The sequence below is a fragment of the Lynx rufus genome, unplaced genomic scaffold (assembly GCF_022079265.1).
Source record: "Lynx rufus isolate CCGP_SWC_20201006 ecotype Redwood Valley unplaced genomic scaffold, mLynRuf1.p SCAF_3, whole genome shotgun sequence".
In the NCBI taxonomy this organism is placed as follows: domain Eukaryota; kingdom Metazoa; phylum Chordata; class Mammalia; order Carnivora; family Felidae; genus Lynx; species Lynx rufus.
In genome coordinates, this window is record NW_025814845.1 from 56,516,594 (window position 1) to 56,534,813 (window position 18,220).

Below are 18,220 nucleotides of genomic sequence, written 5' to 3' on the forward strand. Positions count from 1 at the left end.
CCAGTTTGGTAAGTCTGTTTTTGGAGTATTTCTAGAATGAGTTCTCTCCTATATGGTTCTGCGCAAGGGAATACATTTCTTCTATTACAGCCACTCAACCCAAATTGACTGAACTGTGCCCCAGTCCTGCAAACACAATTTTAAGTTTCCAGGCATCTAAAATCAAGCTCTGACTCGCAAGTGTTGATTAAGTGTGATGTAACATCCTTCAAGTTTCCTTCAGGCTTTGGAAACCGTGGTCAGATGTGAATAACATCCTCCTTTATGTCTTCATCTAAATGGCATTCGGGTGTGACCAAGATTTTAAGTATAATGTTTTCCAGTCATTCCATTTTGCAGAAATTACATATTTAATTACTATTGCTTCAAGCCTATAGAATCATAGGGGATATAGCCAGGATAAAAGGCTAGGCTAGAGAGAAAAGTTCAGTTTTTATTAAAAAAAAAAAAAAAAAAAGAGGGGTAGGGACTTTCTCCTTTTACTTCCAAATTAGCTTAATTTGGTTGGAGTAAGGTGTTTGGAAGGTATTTCATATCATCTTTCTCCAAGATAATAGCAATCCTCCCACCCACTGCCCAAAACAAAGAAAAAAGAAAAAAAGAAAAAAGAAAAGAAAAGAAAAGAAAAAAAAAAGGAAAGCTATGTTCACAAATTCCCTGATGCATTATAGCACATTATTTGAAAATATATAATCTATTTGAAAGCTATGAGCACATCTCACTGGGAACATTGTAATAGTCTCTAAGCTGAACGCCTGACTAATTCCCCTTTATGTTTTTACTATCTGGACCATCACATCATCTTCTTGTTCACAAACTTTCCTGGGATTTCATTCTTAGCAAATACAGTCCAGGTCTCCTAACCTGACAGTCAGGTTTTCTGCAATTCCACCAAAACATCTACTCTTCTAAACTTAAAATTGAAGATTTTCTCAAATACCAGGCCTACTGGTCCAATGGCTCTCAAGCCATTGAGTCTCTTGTCACCAGTTAGTTACCTCACACGAGAGGGCCCTCATCACCACAGGTTGATGTTCAGATTTCTGCTTCTTCCTAGTCTCTGCTCAAGTGGGACTTATCAAGTCTCTCCATAGTCTCTTATCTGCACTGCTCTGATGCCATTTTCTGCTTTTCACCTTGTATCATTGCTCTTGATTTATACCTTTTCTACTCCTATCTTCTTGCTGAGAGAACAGTGTTCCTCTAGTTGGGGATGTCATCTTCTTTGACAGCTCATCATTGGAAGGGGGTCTCTTGGAGGACTTGTGATGGAAGGGACAGAAGCTTAGCCATCAGGCAAATCAACTCTGTAAGTCAGAAGTTACATGGGTATTTTAGGCTGCCTTGCGAGAAAGATACAGCACGTTCCAGGAGCCCAGCAGATCCCAGTTACTCATTCGTAGGATTTGGTCTGGGCTGTTTCGTTATATAGCCCTTGCTCTTGCTTCTAAAACCTGAGTTTTACCTCTAGATGCTATCATTTGAATCACCCACAAAAAAGGTTATTGTTGCTCCCTACTGAGAATCCCCTAGTGGTAACCTCATCGTCCAAACACTGTCTTCTCCTGGATATCTATTATTTACCATTTATTCTTTTAATGTACCCCTCCCTGCACCTCTCCTCCCATGTTCCAATGGCCTGTATCTTAACAAATGGTTCATCTTCTCTCTGAGCAGCATTTGACAAGGTTGATTGTTTCCTGCTTTTGAACTCCCCCCCCCTTTTTTTTCTTGAGGCTTTTGAGACAAAGCAGTAACCACAACAAACTTGCCTTGTTTCTTTGCTATTTCACGGGACTCCACATTTTAGTCTCTTGTCCAGACTCCTCTGCACAATCACAGAATGCTGGTTAGTTCTATCAGCCTATCCTCGGCCGTGTCCTCTTCTCTGTCTACACTTTCTTCCAGATAATCGAATCCATCTGTAACCCAACTTCCCTGCTGAGCTCCAGACCCATGTCACTACCTACTTAATCTGTGCTTGGAAGTCTAGAAGATATCTCCATGCAAATGGCCCAGACAGGACCATGGACTTTCTTCAGTCTCCAGAATTCCCTCCCTGACAATTCTTTCCCATCTACCCAATTTGGCACCATAACTAAGACTCAGTTTTATCTTTTCCTCTTTCATTAGAACGAGATTCTAATTCAAAAGTAAATCCTACTAATTGTACCTCCAACATATCACCTGAACTCAAAAGCTTCTATTTCCAATGCTACCACCCTGAGTCAAGCCATCATCATCATCACCACCTTAACTCCTGAATTTCTGCATCAGGCTCATGGCTAGTTTCCCAGCATCCACCAGTGACTAGTCTTCCATTCTCCACACAGAAACTAGGATGATAACTTTATTTATTGTATTTATTTCTTATTTATTTTTATTTTATTTATTCTTTTTAAAGACTGAAATAAATCTCATCATCTGATGATTAAAAACTTGCAATGACTTCCAAGAATGAGATAGAATAAAATATAGCTTCCTTACGATTACCCACAGCATCCCATCAATCTCTTCAGTGTTCATTCCCTTCATTACTTTCCTCATTGATTCCCTTTTGTCTACATTGGCCTTTTTGCTGATTTTCCATCACTCCCTAAGCTCATTCCCGGCTTGGGGATTTATACTTGCTACTCCTCCTACTTAGAACACCCTGCTCTTAGACTTCCACATCTGTGTTCCATCATGCTGATCGTGGGCCAAGTTTATCTCTTCATTCAGAGGCTTTCCCTAAGCAATTCTCAGTCAGCCACTACCACATGATTTCCATTTAGGTATGTAACAGTAATTGAAAGGATCTTATTTATTTACTTATCTGTCTTCCCCAACCACAACATGAACTTCTTTGGATCAGGGCTTTTTGTATTTATCTGTATACAACCAGCTCTTAGAATTTTGCCTGGAACATGCAAGGAATTCAATTCATATTTGCTGAGTGACTGACTAAATGTAGAATTGCAGATATGGCCTGAGTAATTGGTATTTGTAAATCTTTCTTGACCTCATAGTTAACATGATAGCTTTGCTGAGATTAGAAGTTGGGTATATATTGAACTGAAGAATCACCAGTGGAAGTTTCTTACAATCACAAAGTGACGTTGACAGTGATGGGCTGAAAATCACTGCAGGAACTTCCTGGTTGGCTTCCTATTTGTATTTACAGGAAAATAGCTAAGGTGTCATTAAAGATACCAAACAATGGCTGTGGAATTATATTGTCAAACTGGTGAGCTATGCTAAAGCCAATCAGAAGATTTCAGGTGTGATTAAAGGATTTCAAAAGCACTTACATTATTCTCTGACCTTAGGAAGGAAGACAATTAAATGGAATTTATGGGGGAAAAAAACAGGATAAAATTTTTTGTTCATTGGCAATATATGCTAATTAAATAGGAATCATATTGGCCATATCTGAATCTAAAAATTGGCTCAACAAAATATTCAAACAGTCTAAATACCCGAAAGGTAAAAGTCTCATTTTATTATTAATTGCCAAGGTGAGAAATAGATCTGTGAATTCAAACAGTTTCCCCTCTCCAATCCCATTAACTATGACTCATAGTAATTTAAAACCTGGTAGGACATTTGTGAATATCTCCTAAATTATAGAGAGTGGGTAGATTTAAGGATCTGAGCTAGTTATCTCAAAAACCTTAAGAGCAAGATAAGAGAGGTCATGATTAGCAGAGATGAGGATTTATGAAAAAAGGAAAAATGATAATTCTAGAAGCTTAGAGGTCTCATGTTGGACATTCACAATTTGCTTGGTAGGGCATAATAAACTATGCCTTGAGGAGGAAGGTAGTTGTTACAAATCTATGTACTTTACTGGGAGAGTGAATCACACAAGCTATCTGGTCCTCGGGCCAGAGTTTATTGACTGTGTGTATGAAATAAGATTATTATTGAATAAGTTTGGTTATTTATTTTTTCATTTTGTCCAGATAGGATGGAGCTCATGAGACAGGAAATTAGGTCAGCAATCAAGTCCTGGAGAAATAAACAGTCCTGGAAATACTAGATGGGTCTAAGCTCAGATGGGCCTACGTGGCTCGACAGGGAAGGGCAGAGACTGAGAAAGCAAAGCAAAGCAGACAAGCAAGGTCTAAGCAAGCAGACAAGATCAGGAGCCTGAGAAGGCAGGATCAGACAGCACCAGCTCGCAGGCCACAGTGAGACCTGGGAGCATCAGAGAGCACCTGTGCTTTGCCTCCACCTGCTCTGTATCCTGCCTGTATCCTGCCTGTATCCCGCCTAGACGCGTGCTTGCCTGGATTGGCCAGGTACCAGAAGGAGGCCAGAGGATGGGAGGTGAATCCCAGCCCCAATGAACTCAAATGGGCCAGTCACTTAAAGTACCTTGCTGTGGCCTATCATGGATTAAATGGCCACTTGTTTAACAAGTGGAAAATTTGATTCACTCCTTTGTATAGTAAACAAATGTTTCAGGAGTTCCCTCTCTGGGCTTGCCCCTGTGCTAGGCACAGGAAGCGTAGCCTACATCTGTGTCTGTAGCCCCTTATTCCTGGGATCACTGGTGCATGAGGTGCCGAACAGTCAGAATTTTACAATGAACTAAAAGAATATAGGTGCTAACTTCCCAACATTCCCCAGCCAAAGGATATTTTTCCTGCCTCTGAAATTACACAGCAAAATATCTGCAGCTTTCTAATTACTTACTGCTTTCTCTAACTAAATTTTACTTTAGTTAATTTGACTATTCCTTTAGAACAAGATTATGGATTATTTCGTTTTTGTACCTTCTAGAGTGGGTGTATATATGCAAATATGTAGGTAAAAACATATATAAAAGAATGAATATATGCAATATATAGGGAGGCATATTAAAATATTAACTATAAAGCTGTAAGCTATGAAATCATGAATGATAATTATTTTCTTTTTGATTTCATATGTTCTTTCTAAATCATATACAAGGAACATATCTTACATAACACACACCATAAAAGTTACTAAGAAAAAAAAAGAATGGAAAGTAACACATTGGAATAGCAAATGTGTATTTAAATTATGAAGTAAGATTATATTCAGTGCAGTAAACATGAAGGTTTTTTTTTTTTTTTAATCATTGTTTTGGCCAGAAAAAGCAATGGAAAGTTACAAATATGTATTCAGTTGCAAAATAAAGTTTTTTCTCTAAACTCTGACCAGGAACCTTAAAGTTCAGAAGAACAGATCTATATACAATTATATGACTTCAAGGAAATGAGAAAAAAAAATCTATAATTCTATCCATTATCCAGTTCTTAGTAAAACAGTACAAGAGTCCAGAGAAGTGTGGTTTCTGGGAAATATCCGGCTCTATCTTTCTAAAGAATTTGCCTCATTTGCAAAGATGGCAAAAGTGAGAAGCTGACATATAAAAACCATCATTTTATTAAGTGATATTTATTACAGTTAAGAAATGCTTGTTTTGAGATGCATAACAATGTATCATAATGCTTGAATATAAGACGGGACTCAACAGGGTATGGATCAAACACCCAGGCTTCTATGTGAATATGCCATTCCTGTCAGTCCCAGTGGAATCTCATTTGAAATGCCAACCTTTAATATTCTATTCCATATTGACAGGACATTAATGCACTGGCTTGACTGTCCCCAGAGCTCCCTCAAGGCACAGGAACTGTAACAGAAGCACATGGGTTTTCAGCCACTTCAGGACTCAAGGCATCTTGCCACCACTCGGTCTGGAGGGCAGCTGCTCAGTCTGCCAAAGGCATGTTCTGGAACTGCTGCTGTGGTACCACTCAAGGATTCTCTGCTTCATCTAGTTTCCAAGAGGAAATTCTGAGCTTGACTTCACAGGGACGGTGAATCATTGTTCTTGTGCTTATTTGTATGTTGGCTGCAGAGCGAGCACTTTCTGCTCTTGAGCCCCATTTACTGGGCTCTGGGATGGTGACAGGGAAGTGGTCCTTTAGGTGATTAAGATGACACCGTCATCACTTTTTTTTTTTTAATTTTTTTTCAACGTTTTTTATTTATTTTTGGGACAGAGAGAGACAGAGCATGAACAGGGGAGGGGCAGAGAGAGAGGGAGACACAGAATCGGAAACAGGCTCCAGGCTCCGAGCCATCAGCCCAGAGCCTGACGCGGGGCTCGAACTCACGGACCACGAGATCGTGACCTGGCTGAAGTCGGACGCTTAACCGACTGCGCCACCCAGGCGCCCCAAAGATTACACCATCATCACTTTAAAGGGAGACATCGTCACGTTCCACTACTGAAAGCAGTGGCATTAGTCTGCAATTTGAGATGATGTTATGAAGTGATATAATCGCCGTATCTGATAGCTTTGAAAGACACAGATGAATGTCTGCAACAAAACCCAACCTTCTCTAACACTAGACCTTAGGGCAAAGAGAGAATATTCAGAAGTTCTTTCTCAGAGGTTGTATCTTTGATTGACCTATATTTGAAAAAAAAATTTTTTAATCTAAACTTTAAAAAAATCATAATTCCAGTTAGCTAACATACAGTGTAATATTAGTTTCCAGTGTACAATATAGTGATTCACCACTTCTATACATCACCCAGGGCTCATCATGACAAGTGCTCTCCTTCATCCCCACCACCGATTCCCCCATCCCACCACCCCTCACCCCTCCGGTCACCATCAGTTTGTTCTCTGTAGTTAAGAGTCTGTTTCTTGGTTTCTCCCTCTATTTTTTTTTCCTTTGCTCATTTGTTTTGTTTCTTAAATTCCACATATGACTGAAATCACATGGCATTTGTCTTTCTCTGATGGACTTATTTTATTTAGCATTATACCCTCTAGTTCCATCCATGTCATTGCAAATGGCAAGATAAAAATGTAAACATTTATCTTATCTTATTTATTTATTTTAATGTTTTTTAATGTTTATTTTTTTTGAGAGAGAGAGGGAGAGAGAGAGAGAGCAAGCTGAGGAGGGGCAGAGAGAGAGAAAGAATCCCAAGCAAGTTCCACACAGTCAGCATGGAGCCCAACATGGGGCTCGATCCCATGAAGCATGAGATCATGACCTACACCGAAACCAAGAGTCAGATGCTTAACCGAATGAACCACCCAGGCATCCCCCAAATCTAAACTTTTATAGGAAGCTCCCGTATCTCTAAAAATCCTAAATTCCCTACCTTCAATGAATCTGTACAAGTAAATTGACTATTAGGACTAGATTTCCATTTCAGTGAAAAGTATACGGTGCTTCTTATTTTAGGAAAAGTGAAAACAAGTATCAAATATGAAACTTTGAATTACATGCTAAAAAATACTACATATGTGTTACACTATCTTCCATATAATTGGGAAAGCTCATTTTTTCTTAGTCATTGCTGGTTATTTCTCTCTCTCTCTCGATGGACCAATACATTTAATAGTATATCTTAAAATGTTATTCATATTGGAGATAGTAGAGGAACATATGTACACTAAAATAGAGTTTAACTAGGAAGACTTAATCTAGTTATGTGGTTAGATAAATTAATCTCATATTAATCTCAAGTACAGTTAAGTAGATTTATCTCAGTTGGGGTTACTGTTTGTTTAAACATACAACATTACAAAATGTTAAATCAAATAATTTGGTTTAAGAAGTTCCAACCATATCTATTTGGCATAAAGTTATATTCTAACTAGGTTAGAATATTTTATAAGCTTTTAGCTATAAACACTAACACAATTAAGACCCAGAGGACAATAACATAGTAAAGCTCAGTTTGGTTGGCTTTAGAATTCTAGCGAATATCCAATTATAAGTACATTGGAGAATCTCAAATCTGCAGTTTGAAACAAGAATCCATCAAAACAATGATGATATTAAGCTGGGATTAACTGCAAACCATTTAAATGTATATTAATGTAATGAAAATATAAAATGTCATCAACGAAAATATGTTGCTAGTTGCAACTTCTAAGTTTGTTCCCTTCTTGAAATTACCAACATTAATATAAAACTAACAGCAACATTAACAAAAGTGCCCTTTAAATAAAATTTCATAAAGGTCACTTCCCTGTAATTTAAGTTCAGAGGTGAAGACCAACAAACACAGGTATTGTTCTTGTGTGCTTCTCGTCCATAAACACAAATGAAAGTCTATATCACTTCAATACAAACAATCCAACATGGGTGCTACCATGGTCTATTTTATCAAAGTCATTCAAGGGTTATCTGTCTTATAAAACTAAATGTCACAGGTTGCACAATCTGGGGTTGTGTGTAAGTCTCCTACTACAAAATTATATTTTCTGTTTAGAAATAACAGTTAAAATGAACGCGACTTTTCCAAAGCAAAAGTTACTGAGTAGCAGATAATTTTGAATTTGCCACTATGTACACTATTTGAAAAGGAGCAAGAAGCCAGATGATTTCATTGCTGTAACTCTTTGCCCACTGGCCATCCGCTCATGTGTCCTAGACCCATTCTCTGGAAACCAGTTAAGCTTTACCACCTCCACACTGTCTGGTCTCCCCAGCTTAGCTCACCCTCCCTGATCTGGCCCTTTTGACAGAGCTGCTAATTTCTTAATCCTAACTGGAGGTACCACTTATAGGATGCTTGCTAAGTGTTTAATTCCCATCAAAGCCCCATTGGCATATCCTGTTATGGGGCTTGTTTTACAGGTGACAAACTGAGGCTTGGCTAGGTTAAGTAACTTGCTACGGGACAAACTAATAAGTGGCAAAGCCAGGATTTGAACTTATGGCTCTCCTGCTTCAGAACTTGTATCCTTAACTCATGGGCTCCCATTTAATTATGCTTATTCATTCATTCATTGTTTGGTGAACTCTTAAATTACAGCAGAAATCGTTTTCAATTTTTGGAGGGATATGTCTCTGTAGCTCTGTAGTTTCTGAGCGGAAAGTTTAGCGGAACCCTCACTTAAAAGGACCTTTCAAGTCCGCTGATTCAAGAGAAAGGGGGATGTGAGGGTTAAGTGCAATTCCAGATAAAGCGCTCTTTGAGCTATTTCCCTTGAGGAAAGGGAGAAGGGCTTCAGTGGCCACACTTAAGTTTGTGCCTTTCCCTCCTCCCCACATGCTTACCTGCGTCAGGAAAGGGTATTCTGAAAACAATCAAAAAGGAAAAGCAATGTCTGAGTTTCAACTGGTCTGATGCATGCCTACATTCAACTTGGCTGCCCGTGGATACTGCTTTCTAATAACATGTCCTCAACCTGACCTGGGGCGGGGGGTGGATTAGAGGGGTTCTTTTCCCCAGGCCCATGTGTCACCTGTTATTCACACCAGGAGAAGGCTTTTTACCAGGAGAAGGCTTTTTACCTGAGTTGTTGAGCTGAACTTGCTCCGGAGAGTTTGTTCCCCTGCTCAGTCACAGATTCACCAATTCCGAGCGTCCCTTGGAAAGGCAGGGCTCCCTCACCTGTCCTGGAGGTCGGAGCCAAGTGTGGAGGAGGGGCGACCCGACGCCCCGTGCTGCTCAGCTCTGCACCTGGCAGTGCCCTCCGCAGGATCATCGAGCCCCAGGAGCTGTTAATTATTACCCCTTTTCGCCAGAGCAGGGACGTGTAAGAAACCTGAGCCACTCCCTTTACCTCAGTGCATGTTGGGAGTGTTTACTTTCTTTCTTAGGGGCAGCTGATAGGAACACTCCTTTGCTCCCTGACACACATCGTGAGAAGTGAATTGACATTACCCACTGAATTGGACTGACTCTAACCTCGACTCTGTGCCCAGATTACAGGTGAAGGGGCCCTGAGAAATGACACTACCTGGGAAGGAATGTCATTATTCACACGTCCTTCTTTTAAAAATGTTCACTTTGAATTAGAAATGTCTCAGTTTTCTTTTCCTTGTTCTATTGCCAGCTCCTTCCCTGCCGGCACCTTTTCACCCAGACTAGTGGTTCTCACACCTCAGGGCACACACCAGAACCACTTCTGTAAGTCGCCGAACCTGCACGCCTTGCGCCTCCGCACCGGTGAGCCTCTGATCTAGTAGGTCTGGATAGACCGCAGGCACTGATACTTCTTTTTTTTTTTTTGTAAGTTCCAAAGAAGAATCTTGTAAGTATCAACGTTCAAAAACTGTTGTAATGAAGTACAAAAGAGGAATTAAAGAGTTATTTAGTCATTAGGCTACTGAATGGAATTTGGGGACTTTGCTTTTCCTCAGTTCTCCAATTTCAAAATGGGCACCAAAGACTTAGAGACCCTCCAATGACAGATACTGTAGAAATGCAAAGTGCTTTTATTTACACACACACACGCACACACACACACACACAAACTTTTTAGTATCATTGTTCATTTATGTTTCCCATGTAAAGCAACTATTGATAATTTTTTAAAAAGTTATTTTACAAGTGTAAACCTTAGAGTCCTCAAAAGAATTTCAATATAATTCAACAATGAGTTCAGTAGGCACATGTGACCTCTGGTGTCCTTTGAATTCAAATGTCAAAGTCATAGACCATTTTTCTAGATTTACAGGTTACCTGTTTGATCAATGTAGTGTTTTAAGGATTCTGTATGTTCAAAAGGTCAGACAGTTTATCTGTTTAACTTGTGTGTGAAGGTCAGGAATGATGAGTTTTATCACGTTGGGGGGTTATTTTAATAAACTGAACAGAATCAAGCAAGGGGCTTATTAGATCACAGTCAAAGCTTCTATTACCTCGTATATGAGGTCAGTGTAAGTTGGGATTACTTGTGGGTGTTAATTTGATTAGTTGGCCCCATAATCCCCTGCTGTATGGACTGACCTTTGAATGATGGCTAACAGGCTCCACAGTGTCTCTAGCCTCCAGACTCCAGAACTTCTTTGTCTAAGTTTATGCTTCACCTTCACTGCCTGCACTCTTATGGGGATCATTTGCTTATTATCAGTATTAGGGCACCTTTGTTTTGCATTTTTTATCACAAGCATCCTTGAAGCCTTTATTCTGACTTCTGGTTTCCAACTAGTTACCTTTAGTTAGAGGCTCAGTGACTCCTTTTATTTTCGAGTACTTACCCTTCCATAAATATATACATTTTTTGTAATTTTGTAATATAAAACATATATAGTTACACATGTGCAATGTGGAAAGTTGCAAATCACAGACATATAGAAGAAAAGTCACCTACAATCCCAACACTCAAATATATAAACAATTTGGTGTACGTCTTCATTGATGCAGTTTCTCCACAGGTATTTACCAAAATACAATTAACTTTGGCTTGATGTTTTATAACCTGATTCTATCACATAAAACATATTATGAACTATCTACCATATGTCAGTCGGTTGTTTTTTTCCTGCAATGTGATTTTAACTAGCTGCACTATATTACACCATATAAAGTATTATTTAATCAGTTCTTTATTGTGAGAAATTCATATTACTGTAAACAAGACTGCAGTAAATGTTTATATATAGCAGCACACAACCATGATCATGCCTTTTAGATACATTTCCAAAAATGAAATTGCCAACTGAGAGGGAATTGTGTATTTTTAAAGAATTTCTTTCCAAAAAATGTCAACTTTATACCCCTAGGATAACTCCTAGATTCTTCTCATTTTTTTATTTACCAATCAAGTCCTATTTTAAATATGTACATTATTGATTTTCTGTAAGATTAAATTCCTTCTATAGATTTACCCTGTATTTTTGCTTATTTTACTTACTGTATTCTTTGCTCATCTTTTCCATATTGATTTATTAGGCACATCAACTCTTCATCATATATGCTATGAATATATTTCACAAGTATTACTTGCCTTTTAATTTTGTTTATTGTAGATGTTTTTACATTCAAAAGTTTGAAAATTTCAGTATTCAATCTATTAATATTTTTCCTTATCAGTTATATCTGTTAAAAAGCTTTCCTGCCCTTGAAGTATATAGTATGCATATTTATTTTCTTCTAGCTTATTTATTTAGATATTATTCATATATTAAATTTAACATTCAACACATCTAGACTTTGTGATGTAAAACTGTGCTTTTTATTTATTTATTTTTATTTTTTGGTTTCAGGAGTAGAATTTAGTGATTCATCATTTACATGTAACACCCAGTGCTCATCCCAACAAGTGCCCTCCTTAATACCCATCACCCATTTAGCCCATCCCTTCCTCCCCTCCAGCAACCCACAGTTTGTTCTCTATATTTAAGAGTCTCTCATGGTTTGCTTCCTCTCTGTTTTTATCTTATTTTATTTTTTCCTTCCTTTCCCATATTTTCATCTGTTTTGTTTCCTAAATTCCACATATGAGTGAAATCATATGGTATTTGTCTTTCTCTGACTGACTTATTTCACTTAGCATAATACACATTGTTGCAAATGGCAAGATTTTATTCCTTTTTATCACCGGGTAATATTCCATTGTATATATATACCATGTATATATATGCCATATCTTTATCCATTCATCAATTGATGAGCATTTGAGCTTTTTCCATAATTTGGCTATCGTTGACAGTGCTGTTATACACATTGGGGTACATGTGCCCCTTCAAATCAGCATTTTTTTTGTGTCCTTTGGATAAAAACCTAGTAGTACAGTTGCTGGGTCATAGGTTAGTTCTATTTTTAACTTCTTGAGGAGCCTCCATATTGTTTTCCAGAGTGGCTGCACCAGTTTGCATTGCCACCAACAGTGCAGGAGGATTCCCCTTTCTCCATATCCTCGCCAACATCTGCTGTTGCCTGAGTTGTTAATGTTAGCCATTCTGACAGATGCGAGGTGTTATCTCATTGTGGTTTTGATTTGTATTTCCCTAGTGATGAGTGATGTTGAGTATATTTTCACGTGTCTGCTTGCCATCTGGATGTCTTCTTTGGAAAAGTGTCTGTTCATGTCTTTTGCCAATTTCCTCACTGGATTATTTGTTTTTTGGGGTGTTGAGTTTGATAAGTTCTTTATGGATTTTGGATACTAACCCTTTACTTACATGTCATTTGCAAATATCTTCTCCCATTGCCGTTTAGTTTTGCTGATTGTTTCCTTCACTGTGCAGAAGATTTTTATCTTCATGAGGTCCCAATAGTTCATTTTTGCTTTTGTTTCCCTGGCCTCCAGAGACATGTCTAGTAAGAAGTTCCTGTGGTCAAGGTCAAAGAGGTTGTTGCCAGTTTTCTTCTCTAGGATTTTGATGGTTTCCTGTCTCACATGTAGGTCTTTATTCCATTTTGAATTTATTTTTGTGTATGGTGTAAGAAAGTGGTCCAGTTTCATTCTTCTGTATGTCACTGTCCAGTTTTCCCAACACTATTTTTTGAAGAGACTGCCTTTTTTTCCATTGGACTTTCTTTCCTATCTTGTCAAAGATTAGTTGGCCATACATTTTTGGGTCCATTTCTTGGTTCTCTGTTCCATGGATCTATATTTCTGAAAAAACGAGATATTTAAATCTAACAATTTTTCTAAACTAGTAGTTTATTAACCAAGTAACATTTATTAAATAATATAGATTACAAACTCCACAAGGCAAGGACTATGTCTTATTCTCCCTTGTATCCCCAAAATATAGCACAGTGACTGTCAGGCTCATGGTTGCTCAGGCCAAATGTTTAATAGTCACTTTTGACTCCTTTCTTTCCCTTCATCCACTCCCAGTAAATCAGCAAGTCCTGATGTTGTATCTTAGTCTCTGTATCTTCACTACACCCAAATTAGGTCAGGATCACTTCTTCCTCAAACACTACGATGTCCTCCTAATTGGTCGTTGCCTTCACTCTTGTCTCACTATGTCCATTCTCCACCCATAACCAGCAACATCTACAGACAAAAATCAGATCACAATACTACCTCTGATTTCCTTTGCTGAAAACCTTTCTGCTGGTTGACCCCCACATCCAGGATAAAATCTAAATCTGAACTCCTTTCCATGGCCTCAGAGGCCCCCATGACCAAATTCTTCCCTATTTCTTTTACTTGATTGATTCTGTTTCCCTGGTCCTGACTCTATAGTTGCTGCTCTGGCTTGATTTTTGTTCCTGAAACAGACCAGGCCTCATTTCCTTTGCTCTTATCATTGTCTCTGTCAGAAAGCTCAGCTCTCAACACAGCTGGTTTCATTTTTCTGGTTTTTCTTATATGTTACCACCTCAGAGAGGCCTTCCATGGCCATCATATCCTAATAAGGCCTCCAATATTTCTCTAACACAGTCCCCTATTTTATTGTCCTAATGGCAATTATCACCATCTGAATTCATTTTACTGTTTTATTACTGAGCATGTATTTATTGTTTTGGGTGATTTGTTTATTTTATGTCTCCTCTCATTAAAACTTTAGCTCTAAGAAAATGGGAACTTTGACCTCTGGGTTCATGGCTCTGTCTTCTGTGCCTAAAACAATGCTAGGCCCATGTCAGAAGTTTAAGAAACACTGGTAGAGGAACAAATAATAGTGGCTTAATAAATACATGGTGAGTGTATAAATACAAATCTACTTTTTTCCCAACTTGAAATGATACTTTTAGCAAGTATTAAGGTATATATATATTTTTAACACGAGTCGAGAATTTACGTTTCGTTTCATTCATCTATGTAGCTATACTGGCATTAGTTTCTTATTATTCTAACTTTATGGTACAGCTTAATGTCTGGAAATACAATTTGATCATCATTTCTTTTTTCAAATGTTCTCGATTAGTCTAGCCTTATAATACCATAAATAGCTGCTCACTATAGCATAATAATGATTTAGTTTATATTTTGTGATTTCACCATTAACTGTTGTTGCTGGCAATTTCTCCTAGGCCAGCAGGTTCATCCATGTTATCAATTGACTTCAGGTCTAGGGGAGAAAGGTTCCTAAGAGGAGATAGTTTTCTTGGTTAATACCTTCTTTTAGGGTACTCAAGTGAGTGCTAGATTGACTACAGGAATAGCTCTGCTTTGTTCATGCCTCCCTATATTCTTTGGAGGGATGTTTCTAAACTGGTTCTGGGTTTGGACATGTGACTTGCTTTGGTCAATGGGTCAGTACCAAGTGATATAAGCAGAAAGTTGAAAATCAGCTGGGCCATGGGAGTTACTCTGTTGATTAAGCTTTGTTGGGCTCTTCAAGTCAGAACCACCATGTGAACAAGGCTGGGCTAGCCTGTAGGATGAGGAGAGACCCTTGGCCCAGTTGCTCCATTAGCATAGCTGACAGCCTAAAGGCAGAACCACTAAGCTAATCTGCAGCTGACTAAAGACCCAGAAATGAGTCCAGCTGAGAACAGCAGAAACACCATCCACCTGAGCCCAGCCCACATTGCCAACCCATAGAACTATGAGCTATTTCAATGGTGGTTGTGCTAAGCCACTAAGTTTTGAGGTGGGTTTTTTTAGAGTACAATCTAATGAATACATCTGGTGTGTTCTGTCATATACACAAATACAAACATGCATGCATGCCAATATATCAAAAGTTGGAAGAAATACTTAGATTATGTTGTGTTTCTTTCTTTTTTTTTTTAATTTTTTTTTCAACGTTTATTTATTTTATTTTTGGGACAGAGAGAGACAGAGCATAAACGGGGGAGGGGCAGAGAGAGAGGGATACACAGAATCGGACACAGGCTCCAGGCTCTGAGCCATCAGCCCAGAGCCCGACGCGGGGCTCGAACTCACGGATCGCGAGATCGTGACCTGAGCTGAAGTCGGACGCTTAACCGACTGCGCCACCCAGGCGCCCCGGTTATGTTGTGTTTCTACTACAATTCTGTCGCAGGAATACAATGACCCATAGCAATAGAACAGAAAAGGAGGAAAAAAAAGAGATGTGGGTTATCATTAGGTTAGGTCATTTCCACAGACCACTATATCACTCCTGAAAAATATTTAGAGATGATTGTAACTTGAGGAAAATACATGAAGAACAAGAAATTACCTGATTCTAATACTGTGTGACCCAATTGCTTTGGTCATTCTTATCAGTTTGTTTCGTGGCCTCACACCTCATTTTGTATCTGAAGCTGTACTTGAGGCCTATGCTAGGCACTAAGTGAAATAAAAAAGGAAGCAGCACAACTCTAAACATTGAAGGGACTCCCAGTAAAAACCAAACTGGATTGCCTTATTAAGGAAGCCAGCCATTCATAATGAGGCAACATGGTAAATTACTTTTCCAATATGTAATGCTTAAAATAAATATATTTTACAATTGGGAATTTTTACATTCAATATCTTAGTAAATTACAACAATGATAATATTAATTCTCTGGGAAAAACCCTGACATTTGTCTTGAACTTGAGGAGTAAACCATCATTTCCTATTTAGATTAAGGAACATGTAATTTATTTCCTATGAAAACAAAGGCTTTTGAACTTTGATTTAAAAAAATAAAAATTTTTCTTTGTTGAGAAAAATAAGATAAGGGAGGAGAAATTCCCTTTTAAAATTCTTCCCAAAGTTTAATTAAGGCCATGCTATTTTTGATGATTGGGTCATTTAAAAACTTTTACATAGTTGATGAATTAAAACAATTTTTTTAATATTTATTCATTTTTGACAGACAGAGAGAGACAGAGCATGAGTGGGGGAGGGGAAGAGAGAGAGGGAGACACAGAATCCGAAACAGGCTCCAGGCTCTGAGCGGTCAGCACAGAGCCCGACGCGGGGCTCAAACTCATGAACTGTGAGATCATGACCTGAGTTGAAGTCAGACGCTTAACCGGCTGAGCCACTGGGTGCCCCATAGTTGATGAATTTTTAGAAAGGCTCACCCTCTGTTGTTGGCATTGCAGAGCTGAACAGTAACTTTTGAATCAGGCTATGATTTGTCTTCATGATGGGGATAAATGCCACACAACTGCATTCACAACTTGAACGATGAAAAATAATATTGAGAATGATCCAAATAATTTCTATTTCTAAGCACTTTTCCTCTTTAAGAGAAAGTTTCTCACCTTCAATATACACTGTTTTTCAACAGTGTAATGGCAAGTGGAAAGAATTCAAATTACCCAGTCATTGAAAAACTGCTGTGTGCCAGGCAGATGCAGAGATGGCCACATAGAGATGCACAAGACAGTCTCTGCCTTCAAGAAGCCACAATCGTCAACGTGGACATGGACTCCATTCAGTCTTCTCTGCCACAGGAGAGAAGAGATTTCAAAACACACATACTTTCAAAATTCAGTGACAGAAACCTAGAGCATGATGGTGTTTTGATAGATTTTAAGGGGTGGGAGCCTCAACATTTTTGTTTAACAGATAAATGTACTCTTTATTTTTTTATTTTTATTTTTGTAAGGTTTTTATCTATTCTTGGGAGAGAGAGAGAGAGAGACAGAGACAGAGGCAGAGGGTGAGTGGGGGAGGGGCAGAGAAAGAGGGAGCCACAGAATGCAAAGCAGGCTCCAGGCTCTGAGCTGTCAGCACGGCACTTGAACCCACAAACCATGAGATCATGACCTGAGCGGAAGTTGAATGCTTAACCGACTGAGCCACCCAGATGCAAATTCCAGTTGAAAAGGACTCTCCATTCCTTTGAAGAGTCCTTTTCAAATGGAATAAGCAGTCATCATTCTCCCACTCCTAATGTTACTGCCTTTTAATATTGGTAATTGTGTATAAGCATAAAGACATCCAATAGAAGGTGACAGTGATTGCTTTTTTCCTAAATATGGCAGTTAGTCAATTTGATTTGTATATCATTCTGTTTCTTCATTCCTTCTCCCCCCAGCGTATGCACACAACTTTACACTCTTCCAGTTTTGGAAAAAGATGAATAAAATAACAGCAATAGTAATAATAATAATAACACCATATAAGCAGTTAAGGTCAATGTTCTTACATCTCCGTATAAGCAGTGGAATGATACTGAAAGTCAAGTCACAGCCTGGACATTCTTTAATGGTGTATTGTAATAGTGACCATATTTCGAAAGAAAAACCGTAACATTTGGTCTGCTTTCTGGGCAGAATCCATGAATTTAGGAATTTGCTAGGATTGGAACGATACAGAGAAGATTAGCATGGCCCCTGTGCAAGGATGACACACAAAATCATGAAGCATTCCATATTAAAAAAAAAAAAAAGGAATTTGCTAGGAAATCAGGGACATATGAATGTTAAATAAGTAACACAGTTCTCATTTATTCAGACTGTGAGTGATATGTTCTTGACCCCTGTCTGTATTATTGCTAAGGGACCACACTTTGAATAGCTCCCATCATCTCGCATATATCGAAACCACCCTGTTGCTTATAACACACACTTGACACAGCAGTCACACGTAGAAGTAACTAAGTGTGTGCATGTTTTTGTTTTTT

At 38.5% G+C, this 18,220-nt stretch overlaps 1 protein-coding gene and 1 non-coding gene across 2 annotated transcripts in view; one reads left to right on the forward strand and one right to left on the reverse strand.

Moving 5' to 3' along the window:
• RASSF6 (Ras association domain family member 6) overlaps positions 1-9,482 on the reverse strand; it is a 48,353-nt gene extending 38,871 nt beyond the window's left edge. The window contains exon 1 of the mRNA XM_047090388.1: positions 9,289-9,482. Within this exon, the coding sequence (XP_046946344.1) occupies positions 9,289-9,482 (194 nt within the window). The remainder of the gene's footprint in view (positions 1-9,288) is intronic.
• Positions 9,483-17,872: 8,390 nt separating this feature from the next.
• On the forward strand, positions 17,873-17,975 carry LOC124521381 (U6 spliceosomal RNA). Its single transcript, XR_006964479.1, has one exon. It is a non-coding gene; the product is annotated as a U6 spliceosomal RNA (small nuclear RNA).
• Positions 17,976-18,220: the final 245 nt, after the last annotated feature.